This window comes from Natator depressus, chromosome 3, assembly GCF_965152275.1.
Source record: "Natator depressus isolate rNatDep1 chromosome 3, rNatDep2.hap1, whole genome shotgun sequence".
NCBI classification, from domain to species: Eukaryota; Metazoa; Chordata; order Testudines; family Cheloniidae; genus Natator; species Natator depressus.
The window spans coordinates 82,809,123-82,833,857 of record NC_134236.1 but is presented as its reverse complement, the minus strand read 5'-3'; the positions used below and the strand labels follow the sequence as shown (position 1 = coordinate 82,833,857).

Below are 24,735 nucleotides of genomic sequence, written 5' to 3'. Positions count from 1 at the left end.
CCCTGGTTTCTTACTGGACCTTCCCAAATCCCACAGTTGTTTGCAACTATAAAGGGAGGTGGGATTGAGTCACTGTAAAAAAATCTATATGTATATTTTGGGTAGTGGGTGCTGCTGGGGATCGGTCATAAAGGGAGTGAGAACATGTCAGAGGGCCCTCACTCCGTTGGTCTGTTTTAATTATTTCCTGTTGCATCCTGCTCCCACCTACACTGTAAGCTCCCTGGGGAAGGGACTGTCTTTTTTGTTACACGTGTCAGTAGTATGCCTACCACAATGGGTACCTGACTTGGGTTTCTAGGTACTTCTATATTACAAATAAATAACAATGACAATAATATAAATATCAATAAGTAATAGGCTGTGGTGTTAGGGAGGGACAAGGCTGAGATGGCTGATTCTGTGTGGGGAGGCTGATGCTGGGTTGGGCATGTGGGATCTGGGTACATGGGGACGTGGCACTGCATGAGAGAAAGGAGGGGTGTTGCTCAGGTGTTTTTCCCTTCTTCCTCCTTCACCAGCACAGCACTCATATTCTTCCTCCTAATCCTTCAGTTGTACGTTATTCAGCTCCAAGGCAATGCTGCTTCAAGAAATTGTGAGTAAGGTGGGATAGGATAAAGAGTTGTACTGGGACTGAGATAGAGTTGGGAGGGGTTAAAAACATAACAGCTGCAGAAGGGAAGGGGAGCGGCTCTTTACTCATTTGCCTGCTTCTATATAGTGTGATCAACTATGGGATTTTGATTGAGTTAGTTTTCTTTGCATCTTCAGCCGGTGGGGGTACAAAACAGCAGGTTCCCTTTGGCTATCTACCTGGGAGCCGTGTTGGCCCACTAGCTGAGACATTCTGGTCTAACAGTTTGAGCTGTTGGAGACCTAGGTTCTAATTATTTACTGTATATTGACTTACTGTATGATCATTCTGTCTCTCATTTACCCATCAGTAAAGTGGAGAAGATAATTCTGACTTATCTTTGTGATCTTTGCATCTTTAATAAAAAAGTGTTCTATAAATGTAATGTGTTAATATTATTATCCAGCAATGAAGCATATTACAACATTGGCATTTGAGTAGCTATAATTAAGTGTGAATGTTAATACTCTTCAAGGACCAGTTTCTGCCCAGGTATGTATGACTCTCATTAAAGTCAACTGGAGTCTTACATGTGCAATTTTAACAGAATTTGATCCACAGTTAATAATATTAGAGCTCCACCACTGTCTTGGTGCTACTGTTTCAATGTCTGACTGCAGAGTCAATGAGGCAACTGTCCCACTTTATATTCTGAAGGCTAATGGGAAAGCAGGATCGCCATGTAGTTAAGGCACAGGACTGGAAATAAGTTTGCCTTAGAGTTCTGGTGTGACCTTGAGCAAATCACTTACCTCCCTGCTTACTACAACTTCCTCAGTTGTAAATTGGATATAATAATAACTGGTTACCTCACAGTGATGCTGTGAAACTAAATTTATTAGTGTGTGTGTGTGCGTAAGGTACTTTGAGATCTTCCAATGGAAAGCTTTGTAGATGTGCTAAGTATTATTGATTTTCATGTTTTAAAAGATTAAATCTTAGATTATGAAGAACAGAGAAAAATCTGCAATAGGAAGTTTTAGTCAAACATACTAGTTAGTATATAGTGAGTATACTCCACTCATAAATAGTACACTTATTTGCAGACTGTGATTATTTTAAGTAAGATTGTGGTAAATATGAAAAGATTGAAAAGCCAGGCATACCTCAGACATATATATATGTCCTTGCAGAGGTGGAGGTATGGACAATGTTCCCACATTTCACTTGTGCTTTGAAAAGAAGATTGCCAGAACTGGCAGTGGTGGTAGGCATTGATGGGCTTTGATGTGTCCTGATTTGCATTAGACCAGAACACACTACTGCAAGCAGATGCGTTTCTCTTCACTTTAGCTCTTTGTTCCCCATGCTGTGATGCCAGCTTCCCTACAGGAGTTTCTTTTCCTGGGAAGGCTTCTCAAAATCAACTGAAAATGAAGAAGGGGCTTTATTTTTCCTATCTTAATTGATTCTGTACACTTAAGACTCAGCAGAAGGAATATATTGTACACTGGGATTCTCTAAGTGGGTATTGTGGAATCCTGAACTAACGAGACAAATTAGCAAGTTAATTAGCTGTCCACAATAACTTTAAAATACAGTAAAGAAATCATACCTTTTGTTTCTGATGGTTTCTGGAGAGAGACACTGCACAATTCTAAATTATAGGTGGTGCAGGTCAAGATACCTATAGATAAGGTTGCCCATCCTTTTCCATTATAAGACTATGTTTTTAGTTACTTATAACTTTGTCAGACTTTAGCCATTTGGGTTGAAATTTTCCATGACAGGTGTCTGCCTCATGCTGATTCATTGATTTTTTAATTTAAGCAACAGTGGTTCAGCCATTTCTCAGAATGAGGTTAGGGGAAAATATGTTGTTTTGCCCATGTTAAAAACATTTTACAACTATTTTATTGATAAGCTCTTGTGTCACAGTTCAGGGCAACTACACCTCTATAACTATGGTCTAGCAAAAGCACCCACCCTAAGCTCCCAGCTACTCAGCCATCACCTCTCTTGGGCACAGATTGCAAGTCTCTCCCTCCTGACCAGGGTTTTTCCAGGCTCCACAGTTCCCTGCCTACTCTGTGAATTCCCGAGCAAGTTAAACTGCCTAAGCAGGACGAATTTGCCTTCTTCTCAAGGGCTATAAACAGCATAATTACTCACAGCTTATAAGGTGCCACACAGCTTTTTCTAAGCAAGCACATTTATTCTTAAGGTAACAGTATTACAGAGAAAACATATTAAAACAAACAGACAAACAAAAAAAGAACATACCCATATACTATTAAGCTTACCAGAGATCTCCCCAACTCTAACGAGGGGTCTGATAAGAGTCAGTCCTTCAAGTCCCACTAAGGGGGTTTTCTGTGGTTACAAGTTCATAACTGCCATGGTTCAGAGCAAGCACACCCATGAATCTGTCAGTCACTCCTTTACACAGTTTGGGCCTCTGATCTTGTCGTTGTGTAATACATGATCAGCAGACAAATGTCCTTTCCTTCAGTGAAGCTTCAGAAGGCTGAGTTCTTGCATAACTGGAGGGGGTATATTTGCATACACTTCCCTCCAGAGATTTCCTGGGAAACCCATTTAACTTTAAAAGTCCATTCTTCTCCAGACCATTGTTTCAAATAGTACTTTGAAGCTCATAACACTTCCCAGAGTTTATGTCAGGCATATCTCCCCCTAGAGATGGTACGTACAATCCCACAATAATACATAAACATTTGCATTTTAAATACAATTAACTCCTAAGATACTTAAACTTAATTTAATAAGGTTTGTCCAGGATATTGCAGGAATTCCCTATATCTGTCACATTTAACACCTCCATGCATGATATTTGGCAGGGGGATTGCCCTCGTGTCTGGGAGTGCATTTTACAGTGCCCATAATAAAACACCCAGATATGGCTGACTTAGGTTGTCAGCTGGGGGTGGCTGTGAAGGCTCATGGGTCAGGGGCCGATGATGAGGTCCAAGGATGAGCAGTGTATGGGGAGGCTCCACCCATAGGACCCACTTGAGGAAAGTGAGAGAAACAGGATGCACAGGACAGGGGACGTGTTGGGTGAACAAACCTATGTGCAGGCCACATGCCACAGGCTCCACCCAAATCCTCCAATCATAATACAGAAGTTCTCTGATTCTGGTGGCACCAGCCAGGAACAACCTCTGACATACCACAGGAGTGCCATCTGCACTCTATGGTGTGGATTGCGTAGCCGGGGTTCTGCAAGAAGGTCCTCCTCCTCAGCAGCCACTACAAACCCGGTCACTGAAATTAGCTTCCAGGTCCTGAGGAGGTCCTGGGTAAAAGACCAGCAGCTCAGAGAGGTCTCAAGGGAGACCTCTCAGGTGGAGGTAAAACAGCTGCCAGTCATATCAGAGCCCTTGGAGATGGTGCACAAAGGCGTAAGCCAGCACCACCCTTGCAGGACTACCTGCACTGAACAGGAGTCTCTGCATGGCGTGAAGGCAGAAGGCATGGACCTGGATGTGGGTGCAGACCAGGCCTTATCAGCCCTCCCCGAAGAGGAGGATCAGGACACCCAAAGAGACCCAATGCAGTTCCATCCAGAAAAATGCCAGGATTTTCTTCTCATGGCTGGCCAGGGTTCCTGGGGGTAGGGGAAGGGTGTTGAACTGATGCCAGAGCATATGGACAGGACCAGATGGTGGAGCACCAGTTCCCACTCCTGTAGGGAAAGACACTGGAGCAGCCCCATCCCCCTCCACAGCTGGTCAGACACCCTGGCCTCTAGATTGCTCCAGTTCTCCAGTGGGGAGAGATCGATGGCAGAAAGATAGATGCCCAGACAGAGCAGTGGACCCATGCTGCACTGAATGATACAAACCAGGGCTGGGAGGGAGCCTGCCTGACACCTGTCCCTGTTCATCAGGCCAGAGCTCTTGACCAAGTTCACCAAGGCAGAGGAGGTTGCTGAATGGATGTCTTGGCAAGCCTCCACCTGTGCCAGGGCTCCCGGGTCCTGGGCCATAAGAAGCACATTTTTGGCACATGCCAACAGGACCACTCACAAGTCTGGCTCCCAAAGCACCAACCCTGTCATCCTCTTATCGGGGAAATGGAAGAAGGGATCAATAGAAATGGTATAGAGCTGACCGGACAGCAGGCAACCCTGGCACACCCATTGATGGAAGGTGATGGGTTTGGTCAACACCCAGTTGAGCATGACCAGACACTCTTCAGAGGTGTATAGCAGCTGGAGAAACCCCTTGAAGCGGGTTCTGAAGTTGAATGCTCACACAGTGACCACCTGTGATCCATCATGTCATATGCCTTCTCCATGTCCAGGGACAGGAGGGAGAACAACAGACCATCCCTACACATAAGATGGAATAGGTCTTGGACCAGATAGAGGTTGTTGAAGATGGTCTCGTCTGGGACAGCATATGTCTGGTCAGGGGGATCACATCTACCAGCACAGACCCCAGCTGCACTGAGATGGCTTTTGTGACAACCTTGTAGTCCACGCTGAGGAGCAAAACTGGGCACCAATTCCTGAAGTCATGGAGGTCCCCCTTCTTAGGCAGCAGGGTCTGTCTGCACAGAAGAGTGAGCACCCAGATGCCCAAGAACTTGGCCCAAGTGGTGGTGAGGTCTGAGCCAAGGACGTCCCAGAATACGCAGTAGAACTCCATGGTCAGCTTGTTGATGCCTGTAGATTTGTTGGTGGGCATCAGACAGAAGGCTTCTGAGAACTCGGCCAGAGTGAGAGGTTCCTCTAACTGGTCCTGGTCACCCGCACTGACCGTAGGGAATTTGTCCCCTGGGACACCACAGGTGATGGCATCATTTAAATCTGGGGAGAAAAGGCTAGCATAAACGAGGCCTAGCCCTTTCCCACATCTCCACTGGATTTGTGAGAGGGGTGCCGTCCTTTACCAGGAGGCAGGTGATATGCTTTTTGTCCGCCCACTCTTTTGTAACAGGGCATAGAAGAAGTAGGAGCCATGATCCATCTCCTGAAGGAGGTGGATGCATGATTGAACAAAGGCACCTTGGGTCGATGGTTGTCAAGGGCCTGGAGCTTGCCCTGCTTCTCCTGACTCTCTCTGTAGATGGAATGATCCCTGGGACAAGGAGTCAGGAGTCTCTACAGCTTCTAAGCCTCCCACTCCAACTGTTCTGTCATGGTGTCCCTCCTCCAGCTGGCCCCTGGAATGTAAGTGACAGCAGAAGGGCGCAGCATGGACTTTCCCCACATTTTACCTCCTCTGCTTGGGAGGTGTGAAATGAATGAGGAAGGGGACTATGGGAAGAGAAAGGATTGAGTAATTGTGGCAGTTGAATGCTATCCTGGAGAAGTGGATTCTACCCCTACCTCTGCTTCAGAGGTCCTATGAGATATTGGGGAAGTCACTTAAACCAAATTTCTCACAGGTGGCCACTAACTATGTGTTCCTGGTTTTCTGCATGCTCAAGTTTGGATCTAACTTGCAGAAATGCTGAACACTCACAACTGCAAATGAAGTCAATAATAGCTGTGTTCTGAACTAAGTGCTATAAAATAATCTGAAAAAAGCCCTCCAAAGGCACATTCAACTGGGCACCCAAAATTAGTTGGTACTTTGACATTTATGGCTCTGTGCCTCAGTTCAGAATAATAATACCACCTCAATTCACAGAGGGATTGTGCAAAAATGCATTTATGTATTCAAAACTCTCAGATGCTACAGGAATGAGTGTCATAGAAAAGCCCATGTACAGAGCTGGAATAGCATGTAGTAAATAACACAGGAGGCCACACATTGAACAACAAAGACAAAGCAAAATACTGAATATTGTTCAGTGAGCACCATCCATCATGTGCACTTGGGCAGGGGTCCTGTGGAGAAAATAATATATGATCATGTAATTAAAGACTGTATCACAATGCATATGCACAAGGAGACTGGATTAAAGTTCCCTGGCCAAACTTATCCCTGGCATTTCCTAACATTGCGATGCTTGACTTTGCAACCTTAACATTAATTTAGCACAGGCGATTGTAATGTGCAGGAGAGCAGGAAGAGGAAAACATTTTTACTGTGCCACAATGTACGACAGGAGGGACTGGAGGGGGTTTCCCTGTGTGTGAGACTGACTCTCTGGGGACAGACTGGAGCGGGTGTCACTGGAGGAGTGATGGGCTCTCTGGGGAGGAACTGGAGGGGGTGTCACTGTGTGTGTCCCCGGCTCTCTGGGAAGGAACTGGAGTGTGTGTGTCACTAGAGGTGTGATGGGCTCTCTGGGGAGGGGCTGGAGGGGGTGTCACTGGGAGTGTGACGGGCTCTCCCAGGGGAGGGGCTGCCCTGGGTGTTTCCTCCTGCACCCTCCCCCATTCGGGAAGCAGCGGAGAGAGGGCAGGTGGATTGGAATCCCGCCCCTGCCCCCCGCACCCAGTTGAAGACGGAAAGTGAGGAAACGGGGAGGGTTCTAATTCCATGGTCGTCGTTGCTTTACGACTCGTGTTTTGCGACATCTAATATGGCTGCCCCCATGCCACAAGTAGCCCGGGCTGCCGGCGGTGGAGGCAGAGCGCGCATCTGCCGCGCGGAGCGGCGGTAGCAGTAGCATCGCTCCTGCTGGGAAGTGGGGCCGGCCGCTGCCCAGGCAGGGAGTAGGGGACCCGGCTCGCAGGAGTTGAGGGCCCGGGGGCCAGGCACTGCGCGGAGAGAAGGGCTGGACACAGGGGGTGGCTTCGTATCCGGGCGCCCGTGGAGAGGAGCCTGTTTGCGGCGGCGACAGTAGTTAGGGTACAGTCGGGCACGGGGGCACTGAGGGGCTGCGGCAGGAGACCGGGGAGGCCGGGCAGCCTTAGCGCAGCCAGGCTGGGCGCGGCGGGCGAAAGCTGCTGGGGGCGAGGCGAGGCGAGGGGCGGGGGGACTATTAAGGGGCTGGGAGAATGTGTCCTCTGCTGCTGTTGCGTTTGGGGGGCTGCTGCTCCCGGCTGCTGCTGCCGCCGCCGCCCCCCGGGCTCTGGTCTGCTCGGGGAGGAGGAGGCGGCGGTGTGCCGTGGCGAAGGGGCCTGTTCTCGGGTTCTCCCTCTGCTGCGTCTCACTGGAGTAAAGTGGTGTCCGAGGCCGAGAAGATCGTGGGGTATCCGACCTCGTTCATGAGCCTCCGCTGTCTGCTGAGCGACGAGCTGAGCAACATCGCCATGCAGGTCCGCAAGCTGGTTGGGACCAAGCACCCCCTGCTTAACACCGCCAGGTAAACACCGGGGCCCATGCCCCGTCTGCCATGGGTCCCTTTACTCATATTTTGTGATTGTAATACATAAGATGGAGGTAACTTGTTTTCCTCCACTGAGACTCCTGTTATCCCTTCCATGAAGGGATACCTGCCTTTGATAATGTCTGGACTGTGAATAATTGCTGTTCAATCAGGGCTCTTGGTCTGGTACAAAGTGAGATTTTTAAGTCCTTAGGGAAATTGTACATGTCACACTGTAACATACTCCTTTTCTCAAAATCTTCCAAGGAGAGAGACTAGCCTACAGGTTCCCTGCTCAGTCTTCTTTTTAATAATGGATAATCTCTTATTTGATGTTTGCACAGAGCCTACCACAGTGGGGACCTGACCTTGGCTGTGTCACCAGGTGCTAGGTGTAGTAGAAATAATAAGACTTATTGAGGTTTGTTTATTTGTCAGGAGTTCAGGATTATGAAGCTCAGCTAAGAGGGACGTTGGCTTTATACATAACATAATCACCAACATATCAGCCTTAACTGTAGCACTTTCCCATATTAAAGGGTTTTAACACAACTGACACATTCTCTTGGAAATCTTGCCTTAAATTGTGCTACACTTTTCTGCTTTAGCATATAGTTGACAGAACTGGAATTTGAATTTCCTTGTATCCATTTTTATTCAAAGATTTGTCCCCTTCCAGCACATCAGAGAGTGAGTGATTTATCACATTTACAGTATGCAAAGAACTGTCTTACTGTACAAAGCTAACCTTTCTTCATTAACCATTGTACTTTCCAAATGTCGAGGACCACATTTGGAAGAAACCATCCAAATGAAGGAAAACAGGAAAAACTAGTCCAGTAAAGAGCTCAAAATGTTGCATATGTGAAACATATATTTTGTTAACAAGACTTTTTCAGAACATTTCTAGTGTGAGAAAATTAAGATGGTTACTGTTAAGTTTGTCCAGGCTGGTGGGACATTTGAAATCAAGGGACAGGACTACCTCACTCAGTTATTATGAAGGTAAAATACTGATGAAGATGCACATGCTCACAAATAAGCAAAAGCAAGGTTTGTTCTGGACAGTATTTTCTTTGTCAATTTTAAGACACAAGAATCTGTGTCCAGATTACAGAACTTTTAAAGTATATTGTGTTGGTATGTTCTTAGATTTTTTTTTTTTTTTAAATCACGTCTCCTTCAAAAGATGGTATTTTACATACTCCTATCACTAGAGTGGAAGACATGTTACTGGTGAAAGTATCATTCAAGGTTAACAGGACCCAAATTTTGTATACATGGACTTTGTGAACATGTTTAAAATGCTTAATTTCTTTTTTTAAAAGAAAATCCCAGTTGCCTAGTTTTCATGAGCAACTTTATAACACTTACGTTTCAAACTCTGAATGAGTTACTATAAAAATATAAGATATGGAATGCTTGGGTTGAGTTTTCTCCAATTGTTAGATTAAATATGCCAGGATAGTGTTATATATGCGCAATTCTGATTGCATTGATCAAATTGTTAAAATATAGAGATCCATAAAAACAATGTAAAAGAAATCATTTACATTTTGTGGACTTTTGTCATATTTGATGCTAGTAGGCTTTCAGTAAAGGGCATATCTATTGAAGATTGCAGTACTAGCATATAATTAACTTTCTAATAAAATAAAAAATGAAAAGTACTTGCCGTTTTTGGCTTTTGAAAAAATATGGTGGGAATAATTTTTGGTTGATCTGTTCATAGCTCTTAATTAATAGCATGATTTATACACAACCTTGTGACAGTTTTTTAATTTAACTAAAGGGTGTTTCTGTATTGGTTGTATTTTTAAAGCTTTGTAGACTAAATATAATGTCCCATCTACACTACAACTATAACAGAGGTGGAGGACCCAGATTCAGTACAGTTGGAAGTTTGTGGAAAGGAAGCCTAGTAGTGTCCCTGTAACTGGGTTAAATCTGAAGTTTTAGGTTCTGACTACTATAATAGACTATCAGTGCTCCCATACGTTTTGGGTAGAGGGGGGGTAAACTGTGTTGTAACCAGGGTAGGGGACAACTGGGTGTAGTCATGTCGTAGAGATACACATGATCAGAGTTGGCTTATGCAGATGGACTTAAATAGTGCTGCTTTTAATGTATAGTTCTTATTTTTATTGGTTTATTAATGTAAACAACTTTTCAGATTAACACAATTTTTTTTTTTTTTGGAGCTATAATACTCCTATTAAAATGGTACATATGAACGACTGAGGTGCTTTATCTTGCAAGCTCATGGAGCATAAACCAACTTCTTCCATAGGAGGCTGTGCATGGAGGACATGTACAATCAGGCCCACGGTTTGTTACTTCAGAACCTCTTTGAAGCTTGGTACTAAACTGACCGATCTGTAGTGGGAATAAAAGTACAACATTCGGTCATACAAAAAGCTTGAATTCTGTGTGTATGTTTTTAACAATTTTATTCTTATTTTGCTACATTGACACAGAAGCACTTCCTATGGCCTTGGGTTATATATATTATCAGAAGGGTTAATACAGTATTTGCAATACATTTAAATAGTTATGTACAAATTACTACTGTAACTTGTTTTCGAGGATTATTTTGCACTAGTGCAGGGATCGGCAACCTTTGGCATGCGGCTCGCCAGGGTAAGCCCTTTGGTGGGCCAGGCAGGTTTGTTTACCTGCCGTGTCCGTAGGTTCGGCCGATCTTGGCTGCCGCTGGCCGCGCTTCGCGGCTGCCGTTGGCCTGGAGGGTTGTGGTGGCTGCCGCTTCCCACAGCCCCCATTGGCCTGGAGTGGCGAAGCGCGGCCAGTGGGAGCTGCGAGCGGCCGAACCTGTGGACACGGCAGGTAAACAAACTGGCCCGGCCCGCCAGGGGGCTTACCTTGGCGGGCTGCGTGCCAAAGGTTGCCGATCCCTGACTTATACTATCACTAAAGGAAATAGAACTGCTCGTGCATAAATTATGGGATACAGTTTACTTTGTAGCCATTTTATCCTCGGACGGGTAGTAGGGAAAGAGCTGTGTTTTCGTTCCATATAAAATTGCCTATCATGATAGACATAAGTAGACCTAGGCAAAGTGTTCATGGATTACTACAGAAAGAAAAGGCTTGGAATATCAGGGTTCTTTAAAGTGGAGTCTTTACTCTGTGCAGGTTTTGGACTATATTTTCATTTGTATCCAGACACTTAAAGTGGGAGGTACAGTAGCTTTAAGATTGCACAGTTTCTGGTAAATTTTTAAAATGATTCAAAATCAACAAATACTCAATCACCTCTCTATTTGCATTCTAATTTAAATTTTTTCATCCCCAAACTTGCTTATCAGTTAAAAACGGCTGTGTCCAAATATTGCTTCATAGTGTTGGAAACTGTTTCCAATTCCTCTGTCTGCAACTTCTTGTAATGGGCTCGCACTCACCTCTCATGAGCATCCCCTGTCTGTGTGTGCGCGCACACACACGCTCGCTCTCTCTCATATGAGTCTTCAGTGACTCACCCTCTGGCTGAGTCCCACAGAGTCTCTATGTGAAATAAAAATCAAACCCCTTCTGCGATAGAGAGCACTGAGGTAGGCCCCCTGTTGGACTTATAACATCTCTTTATCTGCAGGCATGTTCCTGGGCTAGATCCTCAATCGGTCCAACAGGGCATATTACAGTATCATGGTTCAAACTGTCTCTCAGCCCCTTCTGGGCACTCTCAAATTGTCCCTGCTCTTCAAGCAGCCCCGGCCATCACATCCACCAGGGTTCCCTCCCTAGACACTCTTTGCCTCTCTGGGCCTTTCTGGCTCCAACTCTTCTGCTGGGTTATTAAAAGAGTTCAGTTCCTCTTCTGCGGTGCATCAAAGTCCAGGTCACTTTCCAAGTGGCTGCAGGGGGAGGGGGAAAGAGACTCAGGCACACCCTCTACTCCAGGTCTCAGCCCAGGGAGTGCCTAGATAGCAGCCATCCACTGCATCCCTTTAGTTAAACTGCATTGCTGCTACAATTCTCTGGGCCACTTCTCCATGGACAGCTAATTCCTCGTCCTTATCTCTGGGCCTTGTCCTAGTTGAGTCCCAGCAGCCAGTCCGGAGCTCCTTCGTGTTTGCCAGAACTTCTCTGTCCGAGGTCCTGTAGCTCCCTCAGCCAGCCAGGCACACTGTCCATGCTCTGCCATCAAGGAACTGATCTCTGCTCTGCACTGCAACTCCTTTTATATGGGTCTGCTGGGCCTGGATTGGCTGCTTCTGGCAGCTGCGTCCCATGCCACTGCTCTAGGCTGCTTGGAGGACTGTCTCCACTTCCCTTTTCTGGGGCGGGGTCTGGCAGGACCACAAGGCCTCCAGAAGGTGGTCTCAGGGCCTAGTCCACTTTATCACACTTGTGTAAATAATGTAGTTATTTAATTTAGTTATTAGTTTAGTTAGTGTCAGTTACCCACAAGCCATCATAATTTGTTACTTATTAAAAATAGTGAGGTAAAAAGAGCTATTTTGGTATCTTGGATTTACTGCATTTGTGCTTTTTACCAAAGATGCCTATGTAAATGAAGGGTATGTCTACACTATGAAATTAGGTCGATTTTATAGAAGTGGATCTTTAGAAATTGATTTTATACAGTTGATTGTGTATGTCCCCACTAAGCGCATTAAGTCGGCAGAGTGCGTCCTCAATACCGTGGCTAGCATTGACTCATAGAGCGGTGCACTGTGGGTAGCTATCCCACAGTTCCTGCAGTCTCTGCTGCCCATTGGAAGTCTGGGTTAAGCTCCCAATGCCTGGGGCAAAAATGTTGTGGGTGGTTTTGGGTACCTGTCATCAGTCTCCCCTCCCTCCATGAAAACGACAGCAGACAATCGTTTCGTGCCTTTTTTCTGGGTTGTCAGCTCAGCTCACTGCTGCTGTTGTGAGCATTGTAAACACCTTGTGCATTATCCTGCAGTATGTGCAGAACCTGGCTAAGAGATGCCAGCACGAGGACGATTGTGAGGAGGACATGGACACAGACTTCCTGAAAGCACGGGCTGTGGCAATTGGGAGATCATGGTGGCAGTGGAGCTGGTTGATACAGTGGAATACCGATTCCAGTCCCGGCAAACAAGCACAGACTGGTGGGACCGCATAGTGTTGCAGGTCTGGGATGATTCCCAGTGGCTGCAAAACTTTCACATATGCGTAAGGGCACTTTCATGGAACGTTGTGACTTGCTTTCACCTGCCCTGAAGCACAAGAATACCAAGAAGAGAGCAGCCCTCACAGTTGAGAAGCGAGTGGCGATAGCCCTCTGGAAGCTTGCAACACCACACAGCTACCAGTCAGTTGGGAATCAATTTGGAGTGGGTAAATCTACTGTGGAGGCTGCTGTGATCCAAGTAGCCAAAACAATCGCTGAGCTTCTGCTATCAAGGGTAGTGACTCTGAGAAAGGTGCAGGTCATAGGGGATGGCTTTGCTGCAATAGGGTTCCCTAACTGTGGTGGGGCGATAGACGGAACGCATATCCCTATCTTGGGACCGGACCACCTTGGCAGCCAGTACATAAACCGCAAGGGGTACTTTTCAATGATGTTGCAAGCACTGGTGGATCACAAGAGACGTTTCACCAACATCAACGTGGGATGGCCGGGAAAGGTACATGATGTTCGCATCTTTAGGAGCTCTGGGCTGTTCGAGCAGCTGCAAGAAGGGACTTACTTCCCAGACCACAAAATTACCATTGGGGATGTTGAAATGCCAATAGTTATCCTTGGGGACCCAGCCTACCCTTTAATGCCATGGCTCATGAAGCCGTACACAGGCAGCCTGGACAGTAGTAAGGAGCAGTTCAGCTATAGGCTGAGCAAGTGCAGAATGGTGGTACAATGTGTCTTTGGACGTTTAAAAGCTCGCTGGCACTGTTTGCTGACTAGGTTAGACCTCAGCGCAACCAACATTCCCATTGTTATTGCTGCTTGCTGTGTGCTTCACAATCTCTGAGAGTAAGGGGGAGATGTTTATGGCGGGGTGGGAGGTTGAGGCAAATTGCCTGGTGGCTGATTTTGAGCAGCCAGACACCAGGGCGATTAGAAGAGCACAGCTAGGTATGCTGCTCATCAGAGAGGCTTTGAAAACCAGTTTCGTGACTGGCCAGGCTACGGTGTGACAGTTGTGTGTGTTTCTCCTTGCTGCAAACCCGCCCCCTTTGTTGATTTTAATTCCCTGTAAGCCAACCACCCTCCTCCCTTTAATCATTGCTGGCAAAGAAAATAAAGTAACTATTGTTCTGAAACCAGGCATTCTTTCTTTGTTAATTTTAAAAAAAAAAAAAAAAAGTGAGATAACTGACAAGGTAGCCTGTGTTGGGTGGGGTGGGGTGGGGTGCGGGAGGAGGGAAGGACGAGGTCATACTACTTATTGTAGCCACACTACAAATCAAAACTGTTTGAATGACAGCCTTCTGTTGCTTGGGCCATCCGCTGGAGTGGAGTGTCTGGGTGCCCGGAGTCCTGTCCCCCGTCTCCCCCCCGTTCTTGGGCATCTGGGTGAGGAGCATATGGAACTTGGGGAGGAGGGCAGGTGGTTATACAATGGATGCAGTGGGGGTCTGTGCTCTTGTTGGCTTTCCTGCAGCTCCACCAGACGCCTCATCATGTCCATTTGCTCCCCCCATTAACCCCACTATCTCCTCCTACCTCCGCTCATCGCGGTCACTTAATGCATTCCTGGCCTCTGCCACTGAATGCCTCCATGCATTAAGCTGTGCCCTATCAGTGTGGGAGGACTGCATGAGCTCAGAAAACATGTCATTGCGAGTGCGGTTTTTTTCGCCTTCTAATCTGCGATAACCCCAGGGACTAAGATGGTAGGGGGAGCATAGAAACATTTGCACCTGGGGGGGATAAAAAGGGAGAGTAAAATTTAAGATGATACGTCCCTGAGACAAAAGGGAGACTGACAGTGAATCAAGCAATTCACAGCAGACAGTATATGAGCTTTAAGTACAAGGTCTCATTTTGCCTTTTTATATTGAGCACCTGCCGGTATGGTGACGCATCACTCACGGCTGGGCAACAGAATTCGGTTTCCAGGCAGCCATGGTAAGCCAAAGGGTACATGGGGTTGGCTTCTTATGCCTTCATAACATGTGGGAATGGCTTCAAACTTCAGCGCCCGCCTTTCCCATAGCAAGCAATGCCGGTTGGGTTTTACATTTAAAAGGAGGGGCTTCGGTTTTTGGGTGGATTTGCAGCACCCCCTCTCCCCCCACCGCGTGGCTATTCTCCAGGGTGATCCCTTTTAGCTAGGCGCAAACAGCCCAGCATGAATGGGGCCTTTTTACTGTTCCCTTACAAAAATTCCCCTATTTCAACCAGGTAACCATGAATTATATCACTCTCCTGAGGCTAACACAGAAAGATATAGACCGAATGTTGCTTGAATGTGACCAAAACCCAGGACCATTCACTGCCATGCTTTGTGCTGAAATGATTCCAACTACTTGCTACTGGCTTGGCGTGGTAAAATGTCCTACCGTGGAGGACGAAATAAGGCAGCACTCCCCAGAAACCTTCTGCAAAAGCTTTCAGAGTACCTCCAGGAGAGCTTCATGAAGATGTCCCTGGAGGATTCCCGCTCCATCCCCAGACACGTTAACAGACTTTTCCAGTAGCTATACTGGCCGCGAATGCATCCCAATTCTTCAGGGCAAATCAAACATTAAACACTATTGCTTTTAAACCCTGTACTGTAGTTACAAATGTGCACTCATCAGAGGTGCCTTCTCCAGCTTCAGGGTCAGGGATCCCGCCTTGGGAGGGTATTGGCTCCAGGGTGATGAAAAGGTCCTGGCTGCCAGGGAGAATGGATTCACTGCTTGCCTGCTGCGCGTTCTTCTCCTCCTCCTCCTCTTTCCCATCCACAAAATCCTCCTCCCTGTTGCATGAGACTCCCTCCTTGCAGGTGTCCCCGGACAGTGGTGGGGTAGTGATAGGGTCTCCCCGCCCCCTTTCCCGAATGCCATGCAGCTGATCATAGAAGCGACATGTCTGCAGCTCTGAAGCGGCGTGACTGTTTGCTTCCTTTGTCTTTTGGTAGGCTTGCCTGAGCTCCTTAACTTTCACGCGGCACTGCTGTGTGTCCCTGTTGTAGCCTCTGTCCACCATGCCCTGTGCGATTTTGGCATATATATTAGCATTTCTTCTTTTTCATCGGAGTTCGGCCTGCACAGATTCTTCTCCCCATACAGCAATCCGATCCAGTGTCTCCCTTTTGGTCCATGCTGGAGCTCGTTTGCGATTCTGGGGGGACTGCATGGTCACCTGTGCTGCTGAGCTCGCCACGCTGACCAAACAGGAAATGAAATTGAAAATTTCCTGGGACTTTTCCTGTGTACCTGCTTAGTGCATGGGAGTTGAGAGTGCTGTCCAGAGCAGTCACATTGGAGCATTCTGGGATAGCTCCCGGAGGCCAATACCATCAAATTGCGTCTGCGCTACCCCAAATTCGACCCAGCAAGGTCGATTTTTAGCGCTACTCCCCTTGCAGGGGAGAAGTACAGAAGTTGATTTTTAAGAGCCCTTTAGGCCGATGGAACGGGGTTGGGTGTGTAGACGCATTCATTTTAAAATCTACCTAACATGGCTAAGTTCGACCCAACCCCCGTAGTGTAGACCAGGGCTGAGTTACGAATACTCACTGCACTAATTCAGGAGGAATGAAACTATGTAATGTCACTTTAACAGTGTTGCACAGTTGGAGGACACTGGAGTTGTACAGTTGTATTTAACCTGCAGACTCTTGATTACTGATACGAATGCATGAGCAGGTAAGAACTTGGTTTGCTTTAGGATCCCAGGCCAAGTTTGCAGAGATGGCAATTACGAAAAACGTTTCTGTACTTACAAACAAAACAAAATTGATAGGGAAACCATTACTACAACACACGTGAAACCCTAGTGATTGTTTACCAAGTCACTTTTTCAGAGTAGAACTGTTTCTGAATGTAAATTTCCTTAACTTTGTTACCACCTCATTAAAACTGAAAGTGTGTTAAACATTTAATTTCACAATTAATTAGGATGATTATGAATCCCTGAAAACCGTATGGCTATGTTTTCATTGCCTTTATCTGGTGTCCCTATTTTTTTTGCAAAGGCTGACAGTATTCATAGAATCATAGAATATCAGGGTTGGAAGGGACCTCAGGAGGTCATCTAGTCCAACCCCCTGCTCAAAGCAGGACCAATCCCCAATTAAATCATCCCAGCCAGGGCTTTGTCAAGCCTGACCTTAAAAACTTCTAAGGAAGGAGATTCTACCACCTCCCTAGGTAACGCATTCCAGTGTTTCACCACCCTCCTAGTGAAAAAGTTTTTCCTAATATCCAACCTAAACCTCCCCCACTGCAACTTGAGACCATTACTCCTTGTCCTGTCATCTTCTACCACTGAGAATAGTCTGGAACCATCCTCTCTGGAACCACCTCTCAGGTAGTTGAAAGCAGCTATCAAATCCCCCCTCATTCTCCTCTTCTGCAGACTAAACAATCCCAGTTCCCTCAGCCTCTCCTCATAAGTCATGTGTTCCAGACCCCTAATCATTTTTGTTGCCCTTCGCTGGACTCTCTCCAATTTATCCACATCCTTCTTGTAGTGTGGGGCCCAAAACTGGACACAGTACTCCAGATGAGTCCTCACCAATGTCGAATAGAGGGGAACGATCACGTCCCTCGATCTGCTCGCTATGCCCCTACTTATACATCCCAAAATGCCATTGGCCTTCTTGGCAACAAGGGCACACTGCTGACTCATATCCAGCTTCTCGTCCACTGTAACCCCTAGGTCCTTTTCCGCAGAACTGCTGCCTAGCCATTCGGTCCCTAGTCTGTAGCTGTGCATTGGGTTCTTCCGTCCTAAGTGCAGGGTCCTGCACTTACCCTTATTGAACCTCATCAGGTTTCTTTTGGCCCAATCCTCCAATTTGTCTAGGTCCCTCTGTATCCTATCTCTGCCCTCCAACGTATCTACCACTCCTCCCAGTTTAGTATCATCCGCAAATTTGCTGAGAGTGCAATCCACACCATCCTCCAGATCGTTTATGAAGATATTGAACAAAACCGGCCCCAGGACCGACCCCTGGGGCACTCCACTTGACACCGGCTGCCAACTAGACATGGAGCCATTGATCGCTACCCGTTGAGCCCGACAATCTAGCCAGCTTTCTACCCACCTTATAGTACATTCATCCAGCCCATACTTCTTTAACTTGCTGACAAGAATACTGTGGGAGACCGTGTCAAAAGCTTTGCTAAAGTCAAGAAACAATACATCCACTGCTTTCCCTTCATCCACAGAATCAGTAATCTCATCATAGAAGGCGATTAGATTAGTCGGGCATGACCTTCCCTTGGTGAATCCATGCTGACTGTTCCTGATCACTTTCCTCTCATGTAAGTGCTTCAGGATTGATTCCTTGAGGACCTGCTCCATGATTTTTCCAGGGACTGAGGTGAGGCTGACTGGCCTGTAGTTCCCAGGATCCTCCTTCTTCCCTTTTTTAAAGATTGGCACTACATTAGCCTTTTTCCAGTCATCTGGGACTTCCCCCGTTCGCCACGAGTTTTCAAAGATAATGGCCAATGGCTCTGCAATCACATCCGCCAATTCCTTTAGCACTCTCGGATGCAACTCGTCCGGCCCCATGGACTTGTGCACGTCCAGCTTTTCTAAATAGTCCCTAACCACCTCTTTCTCCACAGAGGGCTGGCCATCTACTCCCCATGTTGCGATGCCCAGCGCATCTGTCTGGGAGCTGTCCTTGTTAGTGAAGACAGAGGCAAAAAAAGCATTGAGCACATTAGCTTTTTCCACATCCTCTGTCACTAGGTTGCCTCCCTCATTCAGTAAGGGGCCCACACTTTCCTTGGCTTTCTTCTTGTTGCCAACATACCTGAAGAAACTCTTCTTGTTACTCTTGACATCTCTTGCTAGCTGCAGCTCCAGGTGCGATTTGGCCCTCCTGATTTCATTCCTACATGCCCGAGCAATATTTTTATACTCTTCCCTGGTCATATGTCCAACCTTCCACTTCTTGTAAGCTTCTTTTTTATGTTTAAGATCCGCTAGGATTTCACCATTAAGCCAAGCTGGTCGCCTGCCATATTTACTATTCTTTCGACTCATCGGGATGGTTTGTCCCTGTAACCTCAACAGGGATTCCTTGAAATACAGCCAGCTCTCCTGGACTCCTTTCCCCTTCATGTTAGTCCCCCAGGGGATCCTACCCATCCGCTCCCTGAGGGAGTCGAAGTCTGCTTTCCTGAAGTCCAGGGTCCGTATCCTGCTGCTTACCTTTCTTCCCTGTGTCAGGATCCTGAACTCGACCATCTCATGGTCACTGCCTCCCAGATTCCCATCCACTTTTGCTTCCCCCACTAATTCTTCCCTGTTTGTGAGCAGCAGGTCAAGAAAAGCTCCCCCCCAGTTGGCTCGTCTAGCACTTGCACCAGGAAATTGTCTCCTACGCTTTCCAAAAACTTCCTGGATTGTCTATGCACCGCTGTATTGCTCTCCCAGCAAATATCGGGAAAATTAAAGTCACCCATGAGAACCAGGGCGTGCGATCTAGTAGCTTCTGCAAGTTGCCGGAAGAAAGCCTCATCCACCTCATCCCCCTGATCCGGTGGTCTATAGCAGACTCCCACCACTACATCACTCTTATTACTCACACTTCTAAACTTAATCCAGAGACACTCAGGTTTTTCTGCAGTTTCGTACCGGAGCTCTGAACAGTCATACTGCTCCCTTACATACAGTGCTACTCCCCCACCTTTTCTGCCCTGCCTGTCCTTCCTGAACAGTTTATAACCATCCATGACAGTACTCCAGTCATGTGAGTTATCCCACCAAGTCTCTGTTATTCCAATCACGTCATAATTCCCTGACATCACCAGGACCTCCAGTTCTCCCTGCTTGTTTCCAAGGCTTTGTGCATTCGTATATAAGCACTTGAGAGAACCTGCTGATCGCCCCTCATTCTCAGTATGAGGCAGGAGCCCTCCCATCACAGACGTTCCTGCCTGTGCTTCCTCCCGGTATCCCGTTTTCCCACTTACCTCAGGGCTTTGGTCTCCTTCCCCCGGTGAACCTAGTTTAAAGCCCTCCTTACTAGGTTAGCCAGCCTGCTCGCAAAGATGCTCTTCCTTCTCTTCGTAAGATGGAGCCCGTCTCTGCCCAGCACTCCTCCTTCATGGAACACCATCCCATGGTCAAAGAATCCAAAGCCTTCTCTCCGACACCACCTGCGTAGCCATTCGTTGACTTCCACGATTCGACGGTCCCTGCCCTGGCCTTTTCCTTCCACGGGGAGGATGGACGAGAACACCACTTGCGCCTCAAACTCCTTTATCCTTCTTCCCAGAGCCAGGTAGTCCGCAGTGATCCGCTCAAGGTCATTCTTGGCAGTATCATTGGTGCCCACGTGGAGAAGCAGGAAGGGGTAGCGATCCGAGGGCTTGATGAGTCTCGGCAGTCTCTCCGTCACATCGCGAATCTTAGCCCCTGGCAAGCAGCAGACTTCTCGGTTTTCCCGGTCAGAGCAGCAGATAGATGACTCAGTCCCCCGGAGGAGAGAGTCCCCGACCACCACCACCCGCCTCCTTCTCTTGGGAGTGGTGGTCGTGGAACCCCCAACCTCAGGACATTGCATCTCATGCCTTCCTACCAGCGGAAGCATGTACTAGCTCAGGAGGAGGGGACGGAGACAGGGGTTTGAGTGAACGCTGGGAGGCTGGCCAACAAGCTGAGGTGTTGAACTTGACATCAGGCTACCAGAACCTGCCTGTGCTGTCTCTCCTGGTGTTGCTCTGCACTCCATCAACCGTAAGCCCTCTCAGTGAGATACATCTCACCTAGCAGATGAGTCCACTGCTACAAGGTCAGATTAACATGGAGTTACTTGCTCTAGCTCTGGGCAGTGGTTCAATTGGTGTGAAGGCTTCTAGTGACCAAGCCTTCTGTTTTCCTACTCCTCCTCATCCATACCTCAGGGGCAAGCAGGACACTGTAGAACAAAGATAGTAATGTCATCTCTTGTGATGCTTAAACCCCGAAGCTCCAAGAGTCATGAGAATCTCAGCTTTCATTTAAAAATAAAGTTTTTAGCCCTCATGTCTGACAGAGAAAAGCTTGGAAATGTGAACCCTAAAGACTCAAAACCTAAAGGTAAATACAATCCCTCCTCCTCTGATATTTATTTATTTATTTTTAAAAATAATAAATACAAACTAGATTTTTGAGGGCATGACTCATGATTTTTGAATGCTTCAGGTTGGCAGTACTGAGAGTCTGTTTCTAGGGGAAGGGACAAGTGATTGTGTTAGACATGTATACCAGGTATTCCATTTTTTTTTCATTTGGAAGACTGACAATCCATTAATGCTTTTTTATTTATTTTTTTGCACTACAGTCTATTTGGACTGCAGAAATAGACTGGTTAGTTTCATTTTTGTTTTTTATCAGGTCCACTTTGTGGCTCATGCATTGTCAGGAGAAGGGCTTACAAACTAAAGCTTGTTTCTTGAATCCTACCCCAGGACAACATATATGGAAGGTGTGTGAAGGAAAATGGTAAATTAGGGGAATAAAGTCCTGGTAGTGTGGCAGTAATTTCCTGCAAAGAGCAGGAGCTAAAGACTGGTTGCACCGGACACTTTCATTTGTTAAACTTTATAAATATGTTTAATATATAAAAGAATGAACTGTGATTCAGAGGTGGATTAGAGCTGATAGGTTTTACAAAAGCAGTGACTTTTAAGGAGAGAATTAAACAAGGAGAAGGTGATTGTTAATGTTTGAGGCGTAATGGTAGCATGGAAGAAGGTGGCAAGCCATAGATCAGGTGGACCATATTCCTTTAATCTACCTAGTTGCTGAACTAGAAATGTAGAACAAATTATTCAAGAATAACAATGTTTACTAGTTAAGATATAACATTTGCATACGTGGTAAATTTTAAGGGGAAAGATGACCAACTACTAATCTTACCCAATATTGAAAATTGGAAATATCAAAAATAATCCCATTTCTTCTTAATGGCATCTTAAGAAAATACTTCAGGTAGCAGAACAACCTACTGAAAATGGTTTAGTCTGGCAGCAGATGATTGGTATCTGTAGACGTAGGGAGTGCGTGTGTTTTCTTATTTGGATGTCTGACTAATCTGCCTTGAATAGATGTGGAGATTTGTTCTACCACTGGGATGCTGGAGTCATGATGGCCAGTTTCTGTTTTTGTCTGCACAAGATCATTGGGGTAAAACTTTTTCTCCCTCTTCCAATTAAAACTGTTTTGACTGACCATCAGTAGCTTTCTTCTTTGTTACATTTTAAATTTATCATTTTTAGGGCTTGAAAAACACAGATGCCCACTTACTTGCCAGTGGCTAATGAAACTTTCTCTGAAAGTAGCCAGCAACAGGATAGTGAAACTGACAAGTAATGTATCTGGTCACTTTATAGCTTCTGCCTGTAGATGTCTGATCAGCTGCAAAACTGATGAGGATGATTTAAGGGACCTCAGAAGCATAGACTCAATCTTCTGCTGCTGCTGGGTTGGAGGTTAAAACAAGTTTAAATTATTCTTTTTTAAAATTATTCTTCTTTTAAATTTTTTCGACATGCTATAATGAAACTGTTATAGAATATGTGTCTGCATCATGGAGGTGATCTAAACATAATCATAATTTAAACATCCATGATGTTAACTATAAGGGCATGAATCCTGTAATGACATTCTTACAAGTGGATCCCTGTGCCTACATGGAACCCTACTGAAGTAGTTGAAAGCACTAACCACCAACACTAAAGCAGACTACTCTGGTATAGTAATTGCTAGCAGTACTATCAGAAATGTGAAGAGATTTCTCATATTTGGTATATCTGCCACTAATCACATAACTATTGATATATTTGTCTTTAGATAGTGTAGAATAGTAACATGTAAAGCTTGTGTTTTAGGAGTGTTGGATAAACCAAAACTGCTAATCAAGTATCAGGCATGGGTTTCTGCCACCATATTCATAGCTAAAAGAGTGATTCTTAGAATCTGGAGATTTGGTTTCTTCTTATGTATTTTGGCAGAATGAACTGTTAAGGAGAGCTCTTATGGGGGGAAAAAACTTTCTTTGTTAGGTAGAAAGAACTGGAAGAAGTGACATAACTTCTGCATACACATATAAGGCACTCCAGTCCATATTCATCTGATTACCTTTGTATTTTTCCTCTAATCTCTTGCTTTAACTTTAATTTACAGTTCAACCTTGGATATTGTCTTGTGGAGATTTGGGCAACAATGTTTGGGTGTCTGTTACGCTACAGAACCCTCAGCGCCTGGCTGCAGCAAGGAAGAATGAGAGAAACAAATATGTGCTACTATTCTCTCCCTCCCCAGATCATTTTTTGGTTCACTTTCCACATGAATAGTACCATGTCCTGTCACTGCTGCTCCGTGCTTGTAGCAGTATGAAATTGACACCATTCTTATCAATTTTACTTCTTATCAGAGAGTTTTGAGCAACTCTGTGCTGGGAAAACTGTCAGCAGACTCGGGAAGACAGAACTGCATCAGTTATCATTCAGCTCACATCTGGGAGGTTAACTACACAACAATAAAGGTTATAAAGTTTTAATAAAATGAATTATTTCAATTCTGTTGAAATTTGTGACGGTGAGCTCCTCAGTTGCAAGGGCATCCTTCACTCTAATTGGATTATTTAGGTCCTTATTAATAAGTATGGGATTTATGTTAAACAAAAGTCAATTCAAAATTGATTTCTAGAGCAGCTTTCATATGGACCTTTTGATGGTGGTGACCTAATTCAAAATCAATGTGTATGGTAATTTTAATTCTGTAATATATTCAGTGTGATTGAGTTAAATTGATAGCATGCTCGCAATGCACTGACATCTCTTGGTTGATAGTGTCACCTCTTGAGGTTTTTTTTTTCTGTGTGTGTACACTTGCTGTACTGTCCTGCCACTATAAGGATGTGATAGCTAGTGGTCTCAAACAAGCAATCCTAACCAATTAAAATGTAAAAATATTGACTTTGCATATAGTTTTATCCTTTTTTCATTTTCTAAGATTAACTTTTTATTTCTACAGTATTCATAATTTGGTGTCCATGAAAGGAATGGGAACTCATGGTAATAAAACCATGCTATAGATAGTATTAGCTTTCAGTTATAGTGAATATTGTGTTTGTAGTTCCATCATTCATTGTGTAAGCTTCTCCACAAAAATATTATCAATGCACATCTAGTCATAAGATACAATACTCTTTCTAGCTGAATCCTTTGTCTCTCCTAAGCAAAGTACAATTGGGTATCAGTTTTGTGATGTGGACATTCAATAACTAGGGATTTGGCAGAGATAATTAAATCCACTTTCACATTTATTATTATTGCTATCATTCTCATTGAAGCATCTGCAGTGAACCCAGGTTTTCAGTACTTGTAGGCATAGTGCATTAGCCCACCATGCAAAACAGTCTTGGTAAATGAAGTGTGCTCAGTAGGAGAAGAGGCTGGCCAGTATATCCTGATGTGAATAATTCCAACAGGAAATGTGGTCTTCTTGACATCAATCATTTCTAATATTTCCATCTGGAATCTGGATTTCCATGGGAGCACTTGTGTTATGCTGATTTGTTACAGAGTACATTTCTTGCAAGTCTTAACATTTCAGCAGAATTTCACATACAACTCATTTTGGTAAAATGGAAAGCTTTGGGATTTCTTAACTTTGATTCAGTGCATATGAAGAAGAATTGAATGCATAATGAACAGAATATGAATGGCAGTCAGCCCTAACAAGAGATGGCACAAATGACAGCCAGTTACTGTTACAAAAATGAGATGAGCTTAAACTAAGAGAACAAATGGGAATACCTTACAAAGAAAGGATCGGT

The 24,735-nt window shown here is 45.4% G+C and overlaps 1 protein-coding gene across 1 annotated transcript in view; it reads left to right on the top strand.

Moving 5' to 3' along the window:
- Positions 1-7,494: 7,494 nt before the first annotated feature.
- Positions 7,495-24,735, top strand: part of PDSS2 (decaprenyl diphosphate synthase subunit 2) — a 189,813-nt gene continuing 172,572 nt past the window's right edge. The window contains exon 1 of the mRNA XM_074946894.1: positions 7,495-7,804. Within this exon, the coding sequence (XP_074802995.1) occupies positions 7,497-7,804 (308 nt within the window). The 5' untranslated portion in view covers positions 7,495-7,496. The remainder of the gene's footprint in view (positions 7,805-24,735) is intronic.